Consider the following 20,561-nt stretch of genomic DNA (forward strand, 5'->3'; position numbering starts at 1 on the left):
GAAAGTTGTTATCTATTGAGGAAAAAGCATAAGAAGTTAAGAGGCCAGAGAGACCAGGATAATCCTATGCCAAGTGATTAACCTAATGATGCTAATGATGAGGAAAACTAATCACATCATGTGATTACATCATGTCTAAAGTTAAAAAATTGAGTCCAAGATCGAGCATACATAGTTTCTCTATCATTTGATTTCATTATTATTATTATTATATTTCTTTTTTGGCATCAACACGCTTGTGTGCCCATTTCGTGATGATAACCCTCGGGGGCGCCAGAGACAGAGACAGATCCAGAGAGCGAGAACGTGCTAGGGAATGGGAATGGAGATGGGGATGGGGATGGGAATAGGAATGGGTGGCAAAAAAAAAAACACTATAAATAAAGATGCGTTGATAATACAATTCATACATAAATTGTAAAATTTTCAACCAATTTTTTGTTTTTGTTCTTCTTACAGACTGACAAGGAGTGAGACGGAGGGAGTAGACCCAAAGGGAAAACACACACACACACACACATTTCAATTTGGTAAATTGTAAATTCAATTTTAATTGAAATGGCGCCCTTTCATTGGGGCCTGCTGTTTGGTTTAGTGCTGATCGTGGCCCATACAAATGGAGCGGCTATTGTAAGTGCTTTGTTAATGAAATTCTAATTCAATACAGAGATAAGAAACGATTTTGACCAAGGTCAGTTTCGGACATGCTTCACCATGTGCCTACTTGTGTGTGTGCGTGGTGAGATAAAGTTAACATTGAACTCTAATGGACAATCGATTGGTTCCCATTTTTAGGATCAATCATCATCGGTCGATGAAGATGAAGCACAGACAGCCCTATCGGATCTGGAGCGCACCAAACGAAGTGGCTAGTAAGTTGAAAATTAGAAATATTCTTATCGTCTCCCAAGTCTAAAACGACCTTCGCCTGCAGTGCCCGTGGACAGACTCAATCGCAGTACCTAAATTTTGGTAAACCCGAACAAGATGGCAAGGCCGAAGCGGAGGCTGATGCAAGTGGTTCACGATCCACTGTCTGTAAGTAGGAGCCCATCTAGGTCCATGGACAAATTATCCAGATTAAAACATATTTATTGTTATTAGCTGGCTCCCATGGGATGGGTCAAGCCCAGAGTCAATTCTCTTCGGGCGATTGCAGTGGTTGTGCCTCCGGTGGTGGCTATCAAACGGACTATCCTGGCTCTGGCAGTAGTGGTAGGCCCGATGCCATCATAAGCCTACCTCTTGGTGCTGGTAAGTTCTGAATTCCAAAGCTCAATCGGTTATATACCACAGATTTTTCTCTCCTGTCACAGATGCACAAAGCGGTATTGGTGGGTATGGAACGCAGCCAGGTGCGGCTGGAGGAAGAGGCGGAATTGGGGCAGGTCAACCAGGAGCTGGTGGTTTGTCAGGATATGGCACTCAACCAGGACAGCCGGGTTTTGGAACTCAGCCAGGAGCTGGAGGACAATCGGGCTTTGAAGGTCAACCAGGAGCAGGTCAGATTGGTGCCCCCGGACAAGCTGGTTTCGGTACTCAGCCTGGTGCTGGAGGTCAGATTGTAGGACAACCCGGTGCTAGCGGTGCTCAACCAGGAACCGTGCCAAGCGGTAGTCAGTCAGGTACTCCCGGTCAGGGAGGATACGGTACTCAGCCAGGTGCAGGCAGCTTGATTGGAGCTCAACCAGGTGCAGGTGGCCAAGCGGGAACCGGCGGCCGACCCGGATATGGAGGTCAACCTGGAACTGGAGGTCAAATTGGTGGCCAACCCGGGTACGGAACACCGACAGCAGCTGGGGGACAGATTGCAACTCAACCTGGCGCAGGGAGCCAAACAGGATACGGAACACAGCCTGGAATTGGTGGACAAACCGGATATGGGACGCAGCCTTCAGCTCAAAAGCTGATTGAAGGCAAGCGGGGCGATCAGCCCGCAACTGCAGGACAGCCTGGATATGGTACTCAGCCAGGAGCAGGTGGACAAACTGGATACGGAAACGTGCCTGGAGCTGGTGGTCAACCTGGAATCGGCGGACAAACAGGATACGGAACCCAGCCGGGTGCTGGGGGACAAATTGCAGGCCGACCCGGATATGGAACTCAGCCTGGAGCCGCTAGTCAACCAGGAGTCAGTGGACAAACAGGATACGGACCCCAGCCTGGAGCTGGAGGGCAACCAGGTGCTGGAGGACAAACTGGAGGAAGTCAACCCGGAATTCTCGGCCAACCTGGATACGGATCTCAACCTGGAGCTGGTGGTCAACCTGGAATCGGTGGACAAACAGGGTACGGAACACAGCCGAGTGCTGGGGGACCAATTGCAGGCCAATCCGGATATGGATCGCAGCCAGGAGCTGCTAGTCAACCAGGAGTCGGTGGACAAACAGGATACGGACCCCAGCCTGGAACTGGAGGGCTGATAGGAGGTCAACCCGGTGCTGGATACGGATCGCAGCCAGGAGCTGGTGGTCAACCCGGAATCGGCGGACAAACAGGTTACGGAACCCAGCCTGGTGCTGGAGGACAGATTGGAGGCCAACCCGGATATGGAACTCAGCCTGGTACCGGTGGTCAACCCGGATTCGCTGGCCAAACAGGATACGGAACCCAGCCTGGTGCTGGAGGACAGATTGGAGGCCAACCCGGGTACGGAACTCAGGCAGGAGCTGGCAGTCAACCAGGAACAGGATACGGAACCCAGCCTGGTGCTGGAGGACAGATTGGAAGCCAACCTGGATATGGAGTCCAGCCTGGTGCCAGTGGTCAACCTGGATACGGAACTCAGCCTGGTGTCTCTGGTCAACCCGGAATCGGAGGAGCCCAGCCGGGTGCTGGAGGACAAATTGGAGGCCAACCCGGATATGGAACTCAGCCTGGCACTGGTAGTCAATCCGGACTCGGTGGACAAACAGGATACGGACCACAGCCTGGTGCCGGAGGACTAACTGGAGGTGGCCAACCCGGATATGGAACTCAGCCTGGAGCCGGTGGTCAACCTGGATACGGAACTCAGCCTGGTTACGCTGGTCAACCTGGGAGTGGCTATGGAACTCAACCTGGAGCTGGTGGACAGATTGGAGGCCAACCCGGATATGGAATCCAGCCAGGAGCCGGTGGGCAACCCGGATATGTACCTCAATCTGGCGCTGGAGGACAACCCGGATATGGAACTCAAACAGGAGCAGGGAATCGGTGGCCAACCTGGATACGGAACCCAGCCTGGTTCAGGAAGCTTGATTGGAGGGGGTCAACCTGGATATGGAACTCAGCCTGGTGCAGGGGGACAGTTTAGTGGACAGCCCGGTTATGGAACTCAAACAGGAGCCGGAATCGGCGGGCAAACGGGATACGGAACCCAGCCTGGTACTGGAGGACAAATTGGAAGCCAAACCGGAGCTGGAGGATTACCAGGAGGTGGTCAACCCGGGATTGGTGGCCAACCTGGATATGGAGTCCTGCCTGGAGCCGGTGGCCAACCCGGAATCGGCGGACAAACAGGATACGGAACTCAACCCGGTGCTGGCGGCCAACCAGCATATGGAGTCCAGCCAGGAGCTGTTGGTCAGCCCGGAATCGGCGGACAAACAGGATACGGAACCCAGCCTGGTACTGGAGGACAAATTGGAAGCCAAACCGGAGCTGGAGGATTACCAGGAGGTGGTCTACCCGGAATTGGTGGCCAACCTGGATATGGAGTCCTGCCAGGAGCTGGTGGCCAACCCGGAATCGGCGGACAAACAGGATACGGAACTCAACCTGGCCAACCTGGATATACAACTCAACCTGGTGCAGGGGGACAGATTAGTGGACAGCCCGGTTATGGAACTCAAACAGGAGCCGGAATCGGCGGGCAACCGGGATACGGAACACAGCCTGGTGCTGGAGGACAGATTGGAGGTCAATCCGGAGCTGGAGGATTACCTGGAGTTGGTCAACCTGGAATTGCTGGCCAACCTGTATATGGACCCCAGCCAGGAGCCGGTGGTCAACCCGGAATCGGCGGACAAACAGGATACGGGACTCAACCAGGCCAAGCTGGATATGGAACTCAAACAGGTGCCGGAGTTAGTGGGCAACCAGGATATGGAACTCAGCCTGGTGCTGGTGGACAGATTGGAGGTCAACCCGGATATGGATCGCAGCCAGGAGCTGGCGTTCAGCCCGGAATCGGTGGACAAACAGGATACGGAACCCAGCCCGGTGCTGGTGGACAGATTGGAAGCCAACCCGGATATGGATCGCAGCCAGGAGCCGGCGGTCAGCCCGGAATCGGTGTACAAACAGGATACGGAACCCAGCCCGGTGCTGGAGGACAGATTGGAGGACAACCTGGATATGGAGTCCAGCCTGGTGCCGGTGGTCAACCTGGAATTGGAGGCCAACCTGGATATGGAACTCAGCCTGGTGCTGGTGGACAGATTGGGGGCCAACCCGGATATGGATCGCAGCCAGGAACCGGCAGTCAGCCCGGAATCGGTGGACAAACAGGATACGGAACCCAGCCCGGTGCTGGTGGACAGATTGGAGGCCAACCCGGATATGGAGTCCAGCCAGGAGCCGGCGGTCAGCCCGGAATTGGCGGACACACAGGATTTGGAACACAGCCTGGTGCTGGGGGACAGATTGGCGGCCAACCCGGATATGGAGTACAGCCAGGAGCCGGTGGTCAACCCGGAATCGGTGGACAAACAGGATATGGAACCCAGCCTGGTGCTGGGGGACAGATTGGCGGCCAACCCGGAATTGGTGGCCAGACTGGATACGCAACTGACATTGGTGCACCTGGCCGATACACAGACGGCGGCGCCGCGGTTGTTCCTGCTGGTGGTGTTGGTAAGTGCCGCGCTTAGATAATTATAAAACTAGATTCTATAAGACTTTTTCCAGTTGTTCCTGGTGGATCTGGTGCCGATGATGCTTTCTCCCAAGCCGAGTCGACAATCGGCGATGGTCAGGCATCGGCAAGTGCCCAGGGAAAGAAGAACGGCGGCACAGCCAAGACCCAGGTGTCAGGTAGCTACAGCTCTGGAGGAACCTTTAGCGCAAGTGCCATGACCTCCGATGCTGATCGTGCCGCTAGCGCTCAGGTTACCGGCAATGCTGATGGCGCTATGAGTCAATCGCAAGGTTCTGGCGGTCCAGCCCAATCACAGGCTCAAGTGCAGGTCAACTCCAAGGATGGCGGCACTAAGGCTTCCTCCCAAAGCGGCGGCATTCTGCAGCAGAGCCAGAGCGAAGTGCATGCCAATGATAAGGGCGGTCTGGCCGATGCGCAGTCCAGCGGCCCAGGACAAACCTCATCGCAGGCACAGATTGGCTTCCGACCTGGTCAGGATAATAGCGCGGGAGCCGCCACTGGCGGTGGTCAGGCATCGGCACAATCCGGCAGTCACTCCGGACAGAGTCAGTCGCAGATTCATGGCACTTCTAGGTAAATCATTTCTTTCCCTCTCCCCTTTAAATGAGGCTAAATGCCATGTGTATTTTACAGCTTTGGTGTTTCCTATCATGGAGCCGCTCAATCCGCTTCGGGTACCAAGGAGCAAGTGGCCACCTATCGTGAACAGAATCGCGAACTCTTCAATACAATTAGCCAATTTGGAAGTGGAGGCAATGCGTAAGTTTAAATGATGTCCAAAATGACGATTATCTCTCTCTGATCTTTAATTTTATTTTTTAAGTGTCACCGATCGCGCCGATGTTGTCTACAGTGGCCCGGCACTAACATCCGAATCCGATAGAATACCCGAACTAAAGTCCACCAAGACCAGCGAGCCCGAAGTCGATAATGTTGACAAGAAATTGGATCAGCAACCCGCTGGAGAACCCGCAACGGGCAACGATGAAGACCTAATCGACGATGAGGACGATGAGCCCTACGATGAGTACGACGACGATGAGTACTACAATGCGAATCCCGTCAAATTGGAAGAGGCTCGCACCAGATCGGGTGGCGCCAGTCCAACCAAGGCACAAGAATCCCCGGTAGCCCTTAGTCCAATTGCCTACACACAATCCTCGCCGGGACAAAAGCAACAGGCTGTAGTTGCACCGCCACACACAGACAAATATCGTGTGGTCCAGAATCAAAACGGACATGTCAATACCTATCCCATACAGCGAACCACCACCGAATCGGTGCCCAGCGGTTTCCGTGGCACTGTGAATGTGGAAAAGAAATTCCATACCAAATCCCTTGAATTGCATAACACGGATAAGAAATTGGAGATCAGTGCCGACACAGATGCTGATATAGCAAAGACGCCAGCCCGTGCTCCCGATAGCTATGTGACAGTGACGAAATCAGTAACCGGCAGCATGGATAATAGTAAGAATCCACCGCAGGAGAACAAGAATTTCCAATCGACATACTACACTAAATCATCGACATGCGGTTACTTTACCTTCTCATGCAATATTGTCTATGGGGCAAATGGACGCAGTAAGATTTGTCGTCCGAAGGCGCCATCGAATGGTAAATGCTAGACAATGATTATGGGGGTCAGTTCCAAAGGGGCTCAATTGTTGTATGTAGTACAGCTAATAAATACAAAAAAAAAAAAAAAAAAAACAACAACAACAACAACAAACAAAAACAAAGTAATCTAACCCAAATAAAAAGAAATGTTTTTAAGTTTACACACACACACACACACACACACACACACACAAAACACTCACACATCTGTCTACAGTAGGAAAAAATGAATTTTATTTTTACTTTTATACACATTTTCTGCCATTGTAATTAATATTTAATAATAATACACCATTAAACTAAAAAAACTTAATTTATCCTTTTCAATAGGATATAATAGTTGAGTAACCATGGCAATATATGCACATAAAGAGGTAAATATATGAAAAAAAAACAACAAAAAAACGTAATCTTCTGATTTTGTAAGAAAATTGGCGGAACAGGAATGCAATAAGAAATCCCACCTCCACATCAATTCCCGCTTTAAGGACGAGACCAACTCATATCGTTGATTGTTACGTTAAAATCATCATCGCTGAAGTCATCGATCGCCTTATCATATTTCAAAATAAATCGATCCTTTGTTTCCTTCAGCAACACACCGTAATGCTTTAACGTACCACCCCAAATTGTCGGATTTTCTTGAAATTTCTTGGGACTCGCAGTGTTTGGCACCTTAGGCGCAGGAATCGAATTTATAGATGTGAGACTACTAGCTGTCGAAATTGTCGGACTTGGCGAACGTTCTTCTCGATCCTTCCGATTCAACGTTGAGCTTGGAGCCGTTGCCAGCGAGAAAAATGAATCGACTGAAGCATCAGAATTAAATTTAGCCTGGACTGTAGCTGATTTATAACTGGGTGGCATATGTTTGCCAGGCAGCATGGTAATTGCCAAATCGGCGCACATATAATCGCAGAATGTATATGCCCAACGATTCACTCGACTCTGAGTGCAATATTTAGAACGATCAATCTCCTCATGGTACTGCAAAAACAAAAAATGTGACATTAGAATGAAATTAAACCAACGATCACTCAACTTATTGATCACAAAACAAGACTAAAGGCTACAATTCTAAAGTAAAAGGTAAAAGATGTTACATATGATCGAAAAGTGTATTATAAAGTTTCTACGTACCTGGCAGCTGATACCATCTTGAAATTCATAAAAATCACGTGAAAAGAATGCATCTGTTACGTATAAATTTGGCTTTTCAGAAGTCAATCCACCGACGTCCATAGCTTCCTTTTTAAGTGCCAAGAATAGATATTGTACATCATACACGACAATGGGCAAGAATTTTGAAACATCGACTTTATAAAATCTATCCTCATCCTCATCATAATTTCCCTCATGTTTACGTTGCTCTTCTTCACATCCAGTTTTTATAAAATGAAAACATGACTTAACCATAGTTATATCATCGGTTTTGGTAAAGACCGGCAATGACTTTAAATCTTGATCACCTCGATCCAAACGACTACGCAAATAATCTTGAATACTTTGATATAATTTTGACATTATTGGTTCACCAAGAGCCAGAGGTGGCAATGGCAACCGATGAGTGCCACCAGAATGTTTCATGGCATCGCATGCTAGACCAAATATCAAGTGACCTGCAACAAAAAGTGATTAGGTGAAAGAACATCGCTTGATAATCACATATTCACCCACCTGGATCAATCATGGTGCTATAGAGGGAATTGACACCGCGTTTCAATGAAAATTGACAAGCTGAAAATTCAGCTGGTATATAAATCTGGGAATTCAAACCCCTGACGAAGTAATTAAACGTGGCGAAAATAAATTTTGTATTCTCCAGATCTAAAACATATGAAAATATTTACCAATTATTTCACAAGGTAAGTGGCTTATAAAAACGATTTTACTATGCATTTTATCTACTCTCCTGTATCCTTCTCTCCTCACTTAAAACCATCTTCAGGAAAAGAGCAGACTAATTATTAACACTTATCAGATATTGCTGAAATTTAGGCTACTTATACAAATACGAACAGACAGAAAGGCAACCAAACCAAGCGATTATATTGTGATTCCAAAATACACAAATCGAAAGGAGGAAATTATATACATATGATAGATATATTTTTGGTTATAAAACACACCACAACGATTCCTGCCCTCACGAACCATGCGATCGATATTACGTTTCATGCTACCAATTTCTTTTGCAGCATCTCGCTCCTCCTTCTCACGGGCAGCTATCACTTCACCATGACAATTTAGAGTGTCCCTTCGGGCACGTGAAGCTACATCGGCATTCTTGGCGCCCGAAATGTACGGGCCACGCTGTTGATCGGTCATGCCCTGTGGGGTAAGGGTAAAATAGGATCAAATAATTTGAGATTATCGTTTGCTCACCTTCCAAATTGAACCGCAATAATCTATGGCTTGGGATAAACTCATTCGTTGACCCTCGGGCTTCTTCTTACGGAACTCCGTAACGTACATCATAAATCCGGAATGCTTTTTGGGAGCCATTATCCTTTTCTAGATAAAACAAAAAGAAGGAAAACCACATGTAAATCAAGGACATAAAAAGCAACTCCTAGCATACCTTCCATCTTTTTCTATTCCATTTCGCTTAAAAAACACCCAACATACATACATATGTATATAAATGTACATCATTTGTTATGATGTATTTATGTACATATGTATGTATTTAAGAAAATGGAATAGAAAAACATGGAACATACATACATACATATACTTGTAGATACATACATACATATGTATGTATGTATGTATGTATATAACAATAATAGAAATGCATGTGTTTACATATGAATGTATGTACATACATACATATGTATAGCCGGCAAATGAAAGAAACTGCAAGCTTGCACAAACATGAACGCACAAAGATTCCACATATGTATGTATGTATAATGTATAGTATATAATCATGTACATACATACATACGTAAGCGGGTTTTAGGAGCTGATAAATACTCTGCGTTGAATAAGTACATATATGTACATATGTATACATAAATGTACATATGTATGTGTGTACATAGTTGCCTACTTCTTGCTAGTTCCGATAATTAAAAGCGGTAAATTTTTGGAAGCATGCCCATACATACATACATATGTAGAATTGAAACACACACACACACACTCATGTAACGTACATACATATGTGTCAACATTTTGCCGTTAAACATTTAAATATGTGAAGAAAAAAAACACTTTAAACGAATCTTATTCGGAGGCAATTTATACCAAGGTGATGCATTTGAACACACACCACTTATTTTTTTATTTGTTTATATATGTACATATATAAAAAAAAAAAAAAAAAAAAGAAAACCAATGTACTCACTTCGTTTATCCTGAACTTTTAAATTTCCAGTGCGACAATGAAGGGAAAGATAGAAATCAAGCGATGGTTAGCGTTCAGAAACCGACAAGAGAATACTCAAGACGATGCGCCGAACGAAACGAAGAAAAGAAAGACAAAGATAACGCGAAAGGCCACTGTAAGATGTTTCACAACACGAGCAAAAGTTTCTAAAACATTTTTTAACGGACAAAATACACTAAATTCAACGTTTGCAACACTACAGAACACTATTTTAATTTTATTTCTCATTAAATCACTAAAAGCACTGTTATGTACACAGCTATACATACATACATATATAAATATATGTATGTATACAATTCAATATATTTTAGCTTGTTCGTTTTGACTGCAGCCCTAGTCTCAGATGCTTAAATTTACAATTTTCGCACACTGGCAAAACGGCGCTTTTAAGTGTGGGATAAGTCACAAACTGCAAAACGGTTCAAAATCCAAAATGGCTGGCGTCAAAAAAGAAGCATTTACTCCGGAAGTAATGGATCTATGGCCCATACGTGAATACAGATGTCACAAAGGCTGCACGGATAAGGTGTACACATCCCGTGTCTATTATAATTTGCATTTGCAAAGGGTCCACGATCAGCCCATCAGAGTGAATTCACACTACAATGCCTACCATTGCCCACAAAAAGGATGTGTCTACCACTGTGAGCAAGAGAACGGTAAAAGTTTCCGCAAAATGCATACGCTGCGCTCGCACTATCAACGTTGCCATATGTCCGAAATCTACAAATGTGACCGATGCGAGAAGGCATTTTGCATGGAAAAGCAATTACTAACCCATCCGTGTGTTAAAGTGGAAGACAGCAAGTGCATTAAATGCGGCCTCATTCCCAACGAGGAGGATGTCAAATTGTCTAACTGCAAGATCTGCAAATACCAATTGAGCAGTACCAATCGATTAATTTGGCCATATCAGCGTCGGAGTGGTAGTAATGCTACTCCTAAATCACCGAGATCATCATCATCATCATCATCATCATCATCATCATCATCTTCATCATCATCGAAGAAGAACGAGAACCACAAATATTGCGAAATGTGCAAAAAGCGTTACACACACAAGCACACTTGCAATAAGTATGTGTGCTTCATCTGTCCGCATGTGTTCCACATGGATGAGGCTCTATATGAACATCTCAGTCGTCATATGATGTCCAATCCTAATATCGACAATGATCAAGTCTTGCTTAACGAAATGATGCTACTACTCGACAAGATCGAAAACAATGAAGTGGAGGATCCTAAACTCATCGAAGAGCTGATTAATTTGTATCCCTTGTTTCTAAGTGCAGAATAATTGAAAACCTTTCACCCAAACTCAAGTCAACTCAAACAACATTTTATATTTAATACTATTTGCATGTTTTTTAAAACTTATTAACTTGTATAAGATTTCTTACCAACTTAATGTCAAAACTTAAGATTTTGTAATCTGATTGAAGAAGATTGAATGAATTATCTAACATGACAATCAGAATAGAACGAAAACCTCGTGGAAAGAGTTATCTTTATTTCGAAATAATTTTAATACCTTTTATGCTAGCACTCTAATCTAAATTCCATTACTTTTTGTAATTGAAAATTGAATTAATCAGTATTATTTGAAGACTAATTCAGTTATGAACTGATGGAATGAAGACTGGAAAATGTAATTTTTGAAATTGTTTAGTTTTAATTATTTGTCTAAATATATACATGAACTTTATACGTGACCATATAAAAATCAATCTTTGTTTTTTATCTATTCTGAAATGGTTGAGACATGGAAACTTGTTTGTAATTCTATTATCTAGTAATTGCTGGAAAAGTGATAGGAACGAAAAGTGTTTCGGAAGGAAATATTTCTTTTATTAATAGATATGATGCCAAAAAAAAAGAATTGGCCGATTCTTGGGGAGAGATCCTTCATTTTAGGATGAGAAATCGGTCATGGATATCGAAATTTTAAAGAAATATCAAAGGAAAGATCCTTAATTTCCGAGCATCCGCTACTTGTCTAAATCATTCAATAGTTCTTTTAGATCAAAATAAGACTAAAATAGTTTAAAATTTTTGGAAATATCCCAATATACAGATTTCTGAAACATATTTTCTTCAAGTCGAATGCTTTTTACAAAGACATTACGAAATTTCGTTTCTTTTTATCAATCCCAGAGAACTAAAATTGTAAATTTGTGCATTCCATTTTGTATTTATTTAAACAAAAAACTTCGAAGAATAAGAGTAGAATATAAATGGCAAAAATAATTACAATATATATGTATGTAAAAACTTAATTTAATAGGGCACATTTGGTGGAAGATGGTGATAGCTGCCATAATGAATATAGAATAAGAGTAGAATATAAATGGCAAAAATAATTACAATATATATGTATGTAAAAACTTAATTTAATGGGGCACATTTGGTGGAAGATGGTGATAGCTGCCATAATGATTAGGTCCTGCCATATACGGAGGAGGATAGTAGTCCACAAAATTTGGATACATTGGCGCCTGTAATCCATAGAATTCGGGACGTCCACGTATACGATGGCGCAAATCATCGTTGTTCAAACAGCGAGACGGAAGCGATGGCGGACCCAAACGATGTCGCAGATCATAGGGACGATGTAACTCAGGTACAGCAGGTGCAGGTAATAATGGCTGTTTATAGACACCGCCTACAGGTACATGAGCCATTTGATTGGCTTGATAATATTGTGTACTATATGTAGTAGTGTGAGAGTATTGCATTGACCCATGTGTCATGTGTGTTGGATAATGTGTCGGAGTAACTGTTGGAATCGGATTTCTAGCTGCATGGATGGGTAATTGATAATTGATAGTAGAAGGCGCATTGGTGAATGTAGAAGAATGTGAATGAGAAGGCGTTAGATTCAGATTCGGTTTCGGGGAATCCAAACGTTCGCTTAGTGGTGGCCTACGTCGTATGGAACTGAATGAGTCACTCCTACGTCTTTTTGGTGAATATCTATATCTAGATACAGATCGAGATCTCGATCGCCGTTTGGCACGATTTATACGTAAATTCGAACGACTTCTCGAACGACTCCTTGAACGTCGGCTATGACGTTTAGAGGTTTCTTTCGAATAAGTTCTACGTCTATGGGATATAAGATCCCTTGATTTCGATCTGGAGATTCTTCTGTTAGTTCTTGAGATAGTTTCTCCTCTAGCTCTGGGTGAAACTGACTTTCTAAAATGCCTTGAACTAGAGTTTTCGTTTCGATGTGGTTTACGTTCCTTTGACCTTGATCTGGATACTTTCCTTCCTCTCCGAGATCTGTGTCTAGACGACCGCCTCTCGGTCTCTCGTGTCACATGTCTTGAGATGTGATCTGATTTCGATTTGGAAGACTTTTGTTCATGTTTCCCTTTTGATTTGGAGGATTTTTTATCCGTTTTTGATTTTGATTTTAATGAATTTTGATCGCTTTTTGATTTAGTTGCTTTACTACTCATTTCCTTGGATTTTTCTTCCTTTCTTACTGAACGTTCGCTAGTCGTTCTCATGCGTCGCGTGAACAAAGCCAATTCATCATGGATTTCACCCAATGATATGGGAGGTGGCGGCGGTGCTGCAAGATTGGCCTCATTCTCATCGCTATCATCTATCTCTGTTTTGATCCTACCTATTTCTTCTTCTATGATCTCTGTTAAATTATTAAGATCCTTCCAAAAATCCTCATCATTCTCCTCAATTTCCGGACGTTCAGTTTTTATGCGATTTGGAGTTGGAGTTGTTGGTATGTCCTTATCTTTCTTAGGTTCTTCGATCTCCTGCTTTGTTTCCCCTTTCATTTTCGGGATAATTGTGGGAATCGGCATTATTTCTGGCTTGTGTCTATTTGGTAGCATTGTAATGGCCAAATCGTAGCACATAAAATTGGCAAACATGAATCCCCAACGTGTTACACAGGATTTGGCACAATATTTTGATAGATCACGTGGCTCATGAAAATCGCAGCTTATATTCGCTTCATGCTGATACAGATCACGTTCGAATATGCGACTCGTATCAAATAGACTCTTTGGCAATGGCATTCCAGATATCTGGCAACTGGATTTCTTTAGGACAAAATATAAATATTCTATTGGATAGACTTTTAGCTCATGATTGCCACCATTTAAATATTTAAGGGCGCCGCTAACAATTGGTATTCGTTCTGTGGTCGTAAATATTGGTCGATATTCATTTTTGTGTTCTAGAAATTGTAGAATATCCTTAAACAATCCCATCAGATCATCCTCGCCCAAGGCATTCGGTGGAATGGGCAATTGATGTGTTTCCTTGGCAAGAGTTTTTGTCACAAATTCCGATCCATAGACACTGGAACCTAAATTGGGAAGTAGACCAAGTAGATGATTACAATCTTTGGAATCAGAAATGTTAATATGAATATAAAACGACGGATTAAGCCTGTCCACGTGTTGGAATTCTCTTTAACATATGTACCGACCCAGTCCAGAAGGGGAACAATGATAGTTTCAAAGTAATGTCGCACCTGGATTAATCAGTTTATGAAAGAGACGACGTACACCCTCTTGCAAGGAGAATTCTGCCATGGCCAGCTCAGCTGGTTGATACATATCCGACTTGGTTGTCTTGGCAAAATAATTAACCATAATGAAGCAATACATCTCTGTCTCTAGTTCAATCGACTCCACACTGTCGTTAACCATTTTGTCAATGTGTCGTTTGGCTTTCAGTTGCTCCTCCTCTTCCGGCGTTAATGGCTTTGGCTGCTGTGCCTGCTTGATGGGACTGGATTGAGTTGTTGCCTTAATCCCTTGGTTGCTGCGGGCTGCTTCCATTTTATATCGTAGTTTCTTCTCGTCACTCATTTTCTACAACGAAAACAACAAAATTAAATTGCAAACAACTCCTGAGAGATTAGAATTTTCGTTCTTATTGCGTACCACCCAGTCGAGCCCAGCTTGGGTTATCGATTCCTCCCAAGATAAATTATTTGTCTGACGTTTACGCCAATCGTTGACAAATAAAATAAAGGCATTCTTAGCTTTCTTTTTAGCTGCCATTTTTTTTTTTTTGTAATTTTTGATTAAAAAATATTCGAAAGTTCGTCTAATGTTGCATCTCTGGTTGCAGTGTGAACAGAGATCACGAGGGAGAAAATACTAGCCAAAGGACCTAAAACAAAATAAGAGATAAAATGGACTGCAATGCATGTGGAAAAAACATAACCAATTTGGTTTCTTCATATCTTAAACTAAACTAATTAGTTATTGTGAATGATTTAAGAGGTTGTTTAAATAGTTTTCTATTATATGTATATGTAATTTTCTGAAATTACCATTAATTTATTCTAGTATTATTATCATTATACCTTTCTTGAATTTTGAACTAGCAAAATCGCGACTTAGACCATTTACTATGTCTGAATCTAGTTCCTCTAAATGAACTAGTGCACAGCCCAGAGAATGCGTTGGTCGAAATTTAGAGTTGCCATCGTTTAGAAAAAACTATTAACCGGTCACACTAAGCGCAAAACACACGTCCACGTACGTTCCTGAACTGTAACTGAATTCTTTTTTTTGTGTTGCCAATGAAACGAATTGAATTTGTATAAATTTAATTACGCTAAAGTGCAATAATAATTAAAAGAGAGAGTGAGAGAAAACCCCAACAGTCAATTAGGCATACACGTTTTTTGGGGCACAGGGCGCCAGCAGTATCAGCAGCAGCAGCATTAGAACAACAACAACAAAGTCAACGTCAACAAAAAAAAACAAAAAACAAGGAAAAAACGAAAAGAAAAATCACTTTTCTTTTCAAATCCATTCAGTTAATTTTGATTTTCTCCAATAAAAAACACTACAAAATTTTGTGAACAACGAAAAAAAATGGCAGCAGGACCCACAAAACAGGAAATTGAATCAGTTTTCAGTCGTCTGCGTGCACAGCCAGCGAATAAAGTGAGTTGAGTAAAGAAGTTGGCCCAACAAACTAGGCCAACATATACATGATTTTTTTTGTTCTTGTTGTTGTTGCCCCAATTAAAATGCAACTACCCTAATGTGAAACATCCCTTCTCTCCGCCTCTTGTAGTCATGCTTTGATTGCGCAGCAAAGGCTCCAACCTGGTCATCGGTCACCTATGGCATCTTTATATGCATCGACTGTTCGGCCGTTCATCGTAATCTTGGCGTCCATTTGACATTCGTGCGTAGCACCAATCTGGACACAAACTGGACCTGGCTACAACTAAGGCAAATGCAATTGGGCGGCAATGCGAACGCAGCGCAATTCTTTCGAGCTCATAATTGCACCAGCACGGATGCCCAGGTCAAGTATAATTCCCGTGCCGCCCAGCTCTATAAGGACAAATTGACGGCACAGGCTCAGCAGGTTATGAAAATTCATGGAACTAAGGTGAGTTTAGGATCCTTATTTTCGTTTCTTTTGGTTTTGTTTTTTTTTTTTTTTTTATTAATAATGCTTTGAAAACGAAAATTCTGTTATGTTTAATTAACAACAAATACTTTTTTGCTTGTATTGCTTGTGTTGTTTATATGCCACACCCACAATATATACACACAAACGCGCACATACACACCCATACACACGTGCGCCCACCTGGCTGCAGTTGCATTTGGATCAACAATCGACGGATAAATCAGAGGGCAATGATTTGTCCAAAGCGGATGAGGAAGAGGATTTCTTTGCCGAGATTAAACAGCAGCAGCAAGTTGATTTCAATAAGGAAAACAACAATATTAGTCAGGTTAGATCGAAAATAAACCATGCCTTACCCTTATCTACGCCTAATAGTTGGTTAATTTGTTCAATTTGTTAATTGTTTCTAGACCGTAACAAAAAATTAAAGTTATTAATTTGCTCTATTTTATAGCTGGACACAAAACCTATTGTTACTCCTGCTCCTGCAGTTCCAGTGGCAGCAACAGCAGCAGCTAATGATACTGCCCGTCTGGGTGGAGGCGCACCCAGTGTAATTTTGCTCAATTCTGTGGTCCAACCAAATGCTACAGTTCCATCTTCAATAGGTGTACGCAAAATTCAACCCAAAAAGGGTGGGGTAAGTTATCTGAAACTTTTCTTAGTCATTTCGTTGTGTCATTTATCAATTAATTTCTCTCTCAGTTGGGTGCACGTAAAGTTGGCGGTTTGGGTGCTACCAAAGTCAAAACAAATTTCGCTGATATTGAGGCAAGAGCAAATGCTGCGAATGAATTAAGATCAGCCGATGCGGCAGCATTATCTGCAGCTTCCTCCACCACCAACAACACAGGCGATAAAAGCAATCCTGAAGAGGAATTGGAGCAAGTGGCCAGCATGCGTTTGGCCTATCAGGAGCTGTCGCTACAAAAGACACGTGAAGAGGCCAAGCTAAAGACAATGGATCCGGCCAAGGCTAAGCAAATGGAACGTTTGGGCATGGGCTTTCAATTGCGTGGCTCCGATGTGGCTCATTCGGCCTTAAGTGACATGGAGACCATACAACAGGCCGCAGCACCAAAGGCCAAACTCTCTCAATTGGATAATGAGAACTTTTTCCAAGACTATTCCCTCAATTTGTATAATAGTAGTAGTAATCATTCATCCGAGAAGAAAGATAGCAATGCCACATCCACATCATCTTCCTCCAAGCTTGACAAATTTGAACTGGACGCATTGGGCTATGAGACAATCGAACCAATTGGCGGCACTCATAGCAATATCACCTCAATGTTTGCAGCCGAGCAGCAACCAGCGAGCAGCAGCATCAGCAGCAGCACCAATCGTAGCAAGAACAGCAACAAGATCAATATCAAACCAGCCAATGATCCGGTAATGGCTCAACAGAAATTCGGCAACTCTAAAGGCTTCGGTTCAGATCAATATTTTGCCAGCGAACAATCTTCAGCGGATATATCGGCAAATTTGAATCGTTTCCAGGGTTCACGTGCCATTTCCTCATCGGATTATTTCAACGATGGTTCAGCTGGTGGCAGTCAAAGAGGTAAACATGGGAATTACCCGAATGAGCATTAGATTGTATTAAGGCTCAGCCTATTTCTGAGTAGCCAAAATGAGCGTTATTTAGTAGGTCTGGTTAAATCGGATATATTATTAGTCTTCACATTCCAATCGCAACCAATTTGGCTTATTAAATAAGTTTTTGACAACCTTCTCATGCAGCTCTCTAGAAATTTCAATTGGGTGTTAGTCTTATAGCTTAGTCTTGCTCAAACTTTAAACACATGCTCAAGCATAGTAGCGAAGGTTTTCAAATGAAATTTGATAATTTATAATAATATATTTTTACATTCTCTCTTATAATTATAATTAATTTATCCATTTATAGGCTCATTTAAATTTGAAAAGTGAGGTATTAAGTTTAAGCTTTTTAAAAATCAAACTGAGGCAAAAGTGTTCGACACTTGATTTCAAAAAGTCTTCTCAAAAACAATCAGCAACAAGTTCAGCTATTTTGGGGTTTCCTTTCGATTACTGCAGATGAGAAGATCTTAGTTTTCCTCTTTCAACCACAATTTCGATAGATGTAGATGCATCTCAGAACAATTTGATCCATTAGGTTGGCCAGGACTTCGTTTAAGCAATCCGTTCTTTTGTTCTTTGTTATCTCTAGGTGAACAACTTAATTTTAGTCCTGAAAAGTATTTAAGACAAAGTGAAATTTGTCAATCTATTTTTTGCTACATTGAAATTCAGTTAGTGACAGAAATATCATTCTAAAGTAATCATAACTAATCTAATTAGGATTTTGTTGTGCATTCTTATCATTAATATAGCTTGTTTCAACTCAAATAAGTTTTCTAGTAAAAATAACTTCTTAAAAATGCATCTAAGCAATTGCCAACATTACCATTCGGTAAGTTTAGGATGGGCGAATCATACAACACTTCCACACTCATTTTGATGTATTTTTGCGAGAGAACGTTATCTTTATCTTAAGATCTGTGTATTGCATAGTGAATGTTATTGGAGTTTATAATTAGGGATGCCTAAAGCTAAGTTTTAATATTTAATTATAATATACTATATAAGGGAGAGCATAATTTGTTTCATGTTTTGTGTCATCCATTCCTTCCAGTTGTATATGTATTTGTATATTCCTATGTATGTGTATTCCCATGTCTGTTCCTTTCCTTTCATGCATTTCCCTTGTGAATTTATAAAAGATCGAAGCTTTTTGGCTTGTTTTCCTATTCGATTTTTCCTATGCATATCTGTCTGTATCTATCTAAGTTTAAACAGCATAAAATGAAGATCTTAAAGGGAAAAAGTATAAGTTATGTATGTATCTCTCTAGTTATAGCATTTTGTGTTGAATTGAAAGTATTCTGTGTTTTGTGAGATTTTGAAAAGGAGTGAGACAGAGCGATTGCCCGATGTTTCTTCATTGTGTTGTGTCTTTATCGTTTTGAATTTACGATTGACATTCATTTAATGATGTTTTGTTTTTTTGTTTGTTTACAGGCGGCGGAGGCGGCGCTGGTGGCGGTGGCTATTCATCTTCGGTTAACTTCAATGCCCCCCGATTTGGATGTGGAGAGCGTTAAGGAAAGTGTTCGTCAGGGTGTACATAAAGTGGCTGGTCGTCTAAGTAATTTGGCCAATGATGTGATGTCATCGTTGCAGGATAAATATGGTTACTGATATCGAAAGCAACAGCCCAAAGAGGGCAAAGATGGTGGCGGCGGCATTGGCAGCGACGTTTTGGCCACCGACACTAATTTTAATGTTTTTATATATTAGTCAGCAGCAGCAGCAACAACAACAACAACAACAAGAAAAGAAAAGAATAAAACGAATTGCAGCAGTTATATATACATATTCCATGCAAACATATAAATATAAAAAATATATATATTTACGAAATCTATTAAACATAAATTACATACATATATGGTCTAGCATTGTAGAGAGCTTGTTCTCCCTCCTTCAACTCCTTCTCATCCTCTCCAATGATATGTTCTCCTGTATAAACAATGAAAAAGTAAAAATAGAAAACCCGAATTCAATTCAATGCTAAGCTGTAACAACAACAAACAACAACAACAACGCGTAGTGTCTTTTCAGAACGCAAAACATATAAACAAAAAAAAAACAACTATAGATATACAAATATATATATACACATACATATATGCATATGATGAAATCTGTAACATATACATATACATATGCATGAAATATTTACACCATTAGCTCTTAAGAAGGCAAATTCATGGTTAGCCAATGATATTCGTTTCTGATTTGATGTCGCATTTTTTGTTTCGATTCTTTGATCTTTTGTTATGTTAAGTTGTATTTGATTTTGAATCTATAAAATGAAAATCACCATTAAACGAAAGAGAACTAAACAAATAGAAAATTATATAAATAAAATTAAAGAGTACATATAAAGTATACAATTTATAAACAAGTCGAAAAGATTTTCAGTTTTATTTGACGGTTTCCTAAAGGGTTTCCCCCATTTCCGTAACAGTTTGCGGTTCTTATTTAGCCATAGGATTAAGATGAAGAAATATAAACGAAATATTCTTAAATGTATATAATAAATATATGTGTATGTATGTATGTCTGTATACATTTTAGTTTTAAACAATTTCCAACTGCTAATTGTTTTCCAAAGAAGTAGCGACATTTTCCATTTCATTCATATTTGATGCTGACAAAAACAAAAATGTGTAC

The 20,561-nt window shown here is 41.7% G+C and overlaps 5 protein-coding genes across 6 annotated transcripts; 3 read left to right on the plus strand and 2 right to left on the minus strand.

Moving 5' to 3' along the window:
• The first annotated feature begins 507 nt into the window (after positions 1-507).
• Positions 508-8,571, plus strand: prc (pericardin). Its single transcript, XM_068292760.1, is given in 12 exon segments — positions 508-630; positions 796-872; positions 935-1,038; positions 1,105-1,254; positions 1,317-3,183; positions 3,185-4,836; positions 4,891-5,434; positions 5,495-5,620; positions 5,685-6,855; positions 6,909-7,570; positions 7,629-8,346; positions 8,430-8,571. Coding segments are annotated over 9 exon segments (5,397 nt in total). The 5' UTR covers positions 508-558; the 3' UTR covers positions 6,490-6,855; positions 6,909-7,570; positions 7,629-8,346; positions 8,430-8,571.
• mael (maelstrom) lies at positions 6,694-9,991 on the minus strand. Its single transcript, XM_068292759.1, has 6 exons — positions 9,834-9,991; positions 8,867-8,995; positions 8,611-8,812; positions 8,159-8,308; positions 7,622-8,100; positions 6,694-7,468 (listed from the first exon to the last, which is right to left on the minus strand). Exons 2-6 carry the CDS (start codon positions 8,984-8,986, stop codon positions 6,965-6,967), a joined length of 1,455 nt encoding a protein of 484 aa, XP_068148860.1. The 5' UTR covers positions 8,987-8,995; positions 9,834-9,991; the 3' UTR covers positions 6,694-6,964.
• Positions 9,992-10,311: 320 nt separating this feature from the next.
• LOC137579173 (zinc finger protein 90) lies at positions 10,312-11,175 on the plus strand. The gene has a single exon (XM_068292878.1). It carries the CDS (start codon positions 10,312-10,314, stop codon positions 11,173-11,175), a length of 864 nt encoding a protein of 287 aa, XP_068148979.1.
• Positions 11,176-12,049: 874 nt separating this feature from the next.
• On the minus strand, positions 12,050-15,004 carry LOC137578830 (uncharacterized). The gene is made up of 3 exons (XM_068292420.1): positions 14,801-15,004; positions 14,386-14,728; positions 12,050-14,217 (listed from the first exon to the last, which is right to left on the minus strand). Exons 1-3 carry the CDS (start codon positions 14,918-14,920, stop codon positions 12,269-12,271), a joined length of 2,412 nt encoding a protein of 803 aa, XP_068148521.1. The 5' UTR covers positions 14,921-15,004; the 3' UTR covers positions 12,050-12,268.
• Positions 15,005-15,379: 375 nt separating this feature from the next.
• On the plus strand, positions 15,380-20,292 carry ArfGAP3 (ADP-ribosylation factor GTPase activating protein 3). Of its 2 annotated transcripts, XM_068292421.1 has the most exons (6): positions 15,380-15,817; positions 15,951-16,274; positions 16,489-16,626; positions 16,753-16,938; positions 17,004-17,862; positions 19,344-20,292. In XM_068292421.1, the coding sequence occupies exons 1-6, from the start codon at positions 15,746-15,748 to the stop codon at positions 19,424-19,426; spliced, it is 1,662 nt and encodes a 553-aa protein (XP_068148522.1). In that variant the 5' UTR covers positions 15,380-15,745; the 3' UTR covers positions 19,427-20,292. The 2 variants fall into 2 exon arrangements, with proteins under 2 accessions (XP_068148522.1, XP_068148523.1); XM_068292422.1 differs by lacking the exon at positions 16,489-16,626.
• The last annotated feature ends 269 nt before the right edge of the window (positions 20,293-20,561 follow it).

This window comes from Drosophila tropicalis, unplaced genomic scaffold (assembly GCF_018151085.1).
Source record: "Drosophila tropicalis isolate 14030-0801.00 unplaced genomic scaffold, ASM1815108v1 contig_694, whole genome shotgun sequence".
In the NCBI taxonomy this organism is placed as follows: Eukaryota; Metazoa; Arthropoda; class Insecta; order Diptera; family Drosophilidae; genus Drosophila; species Drosophila tropicalis.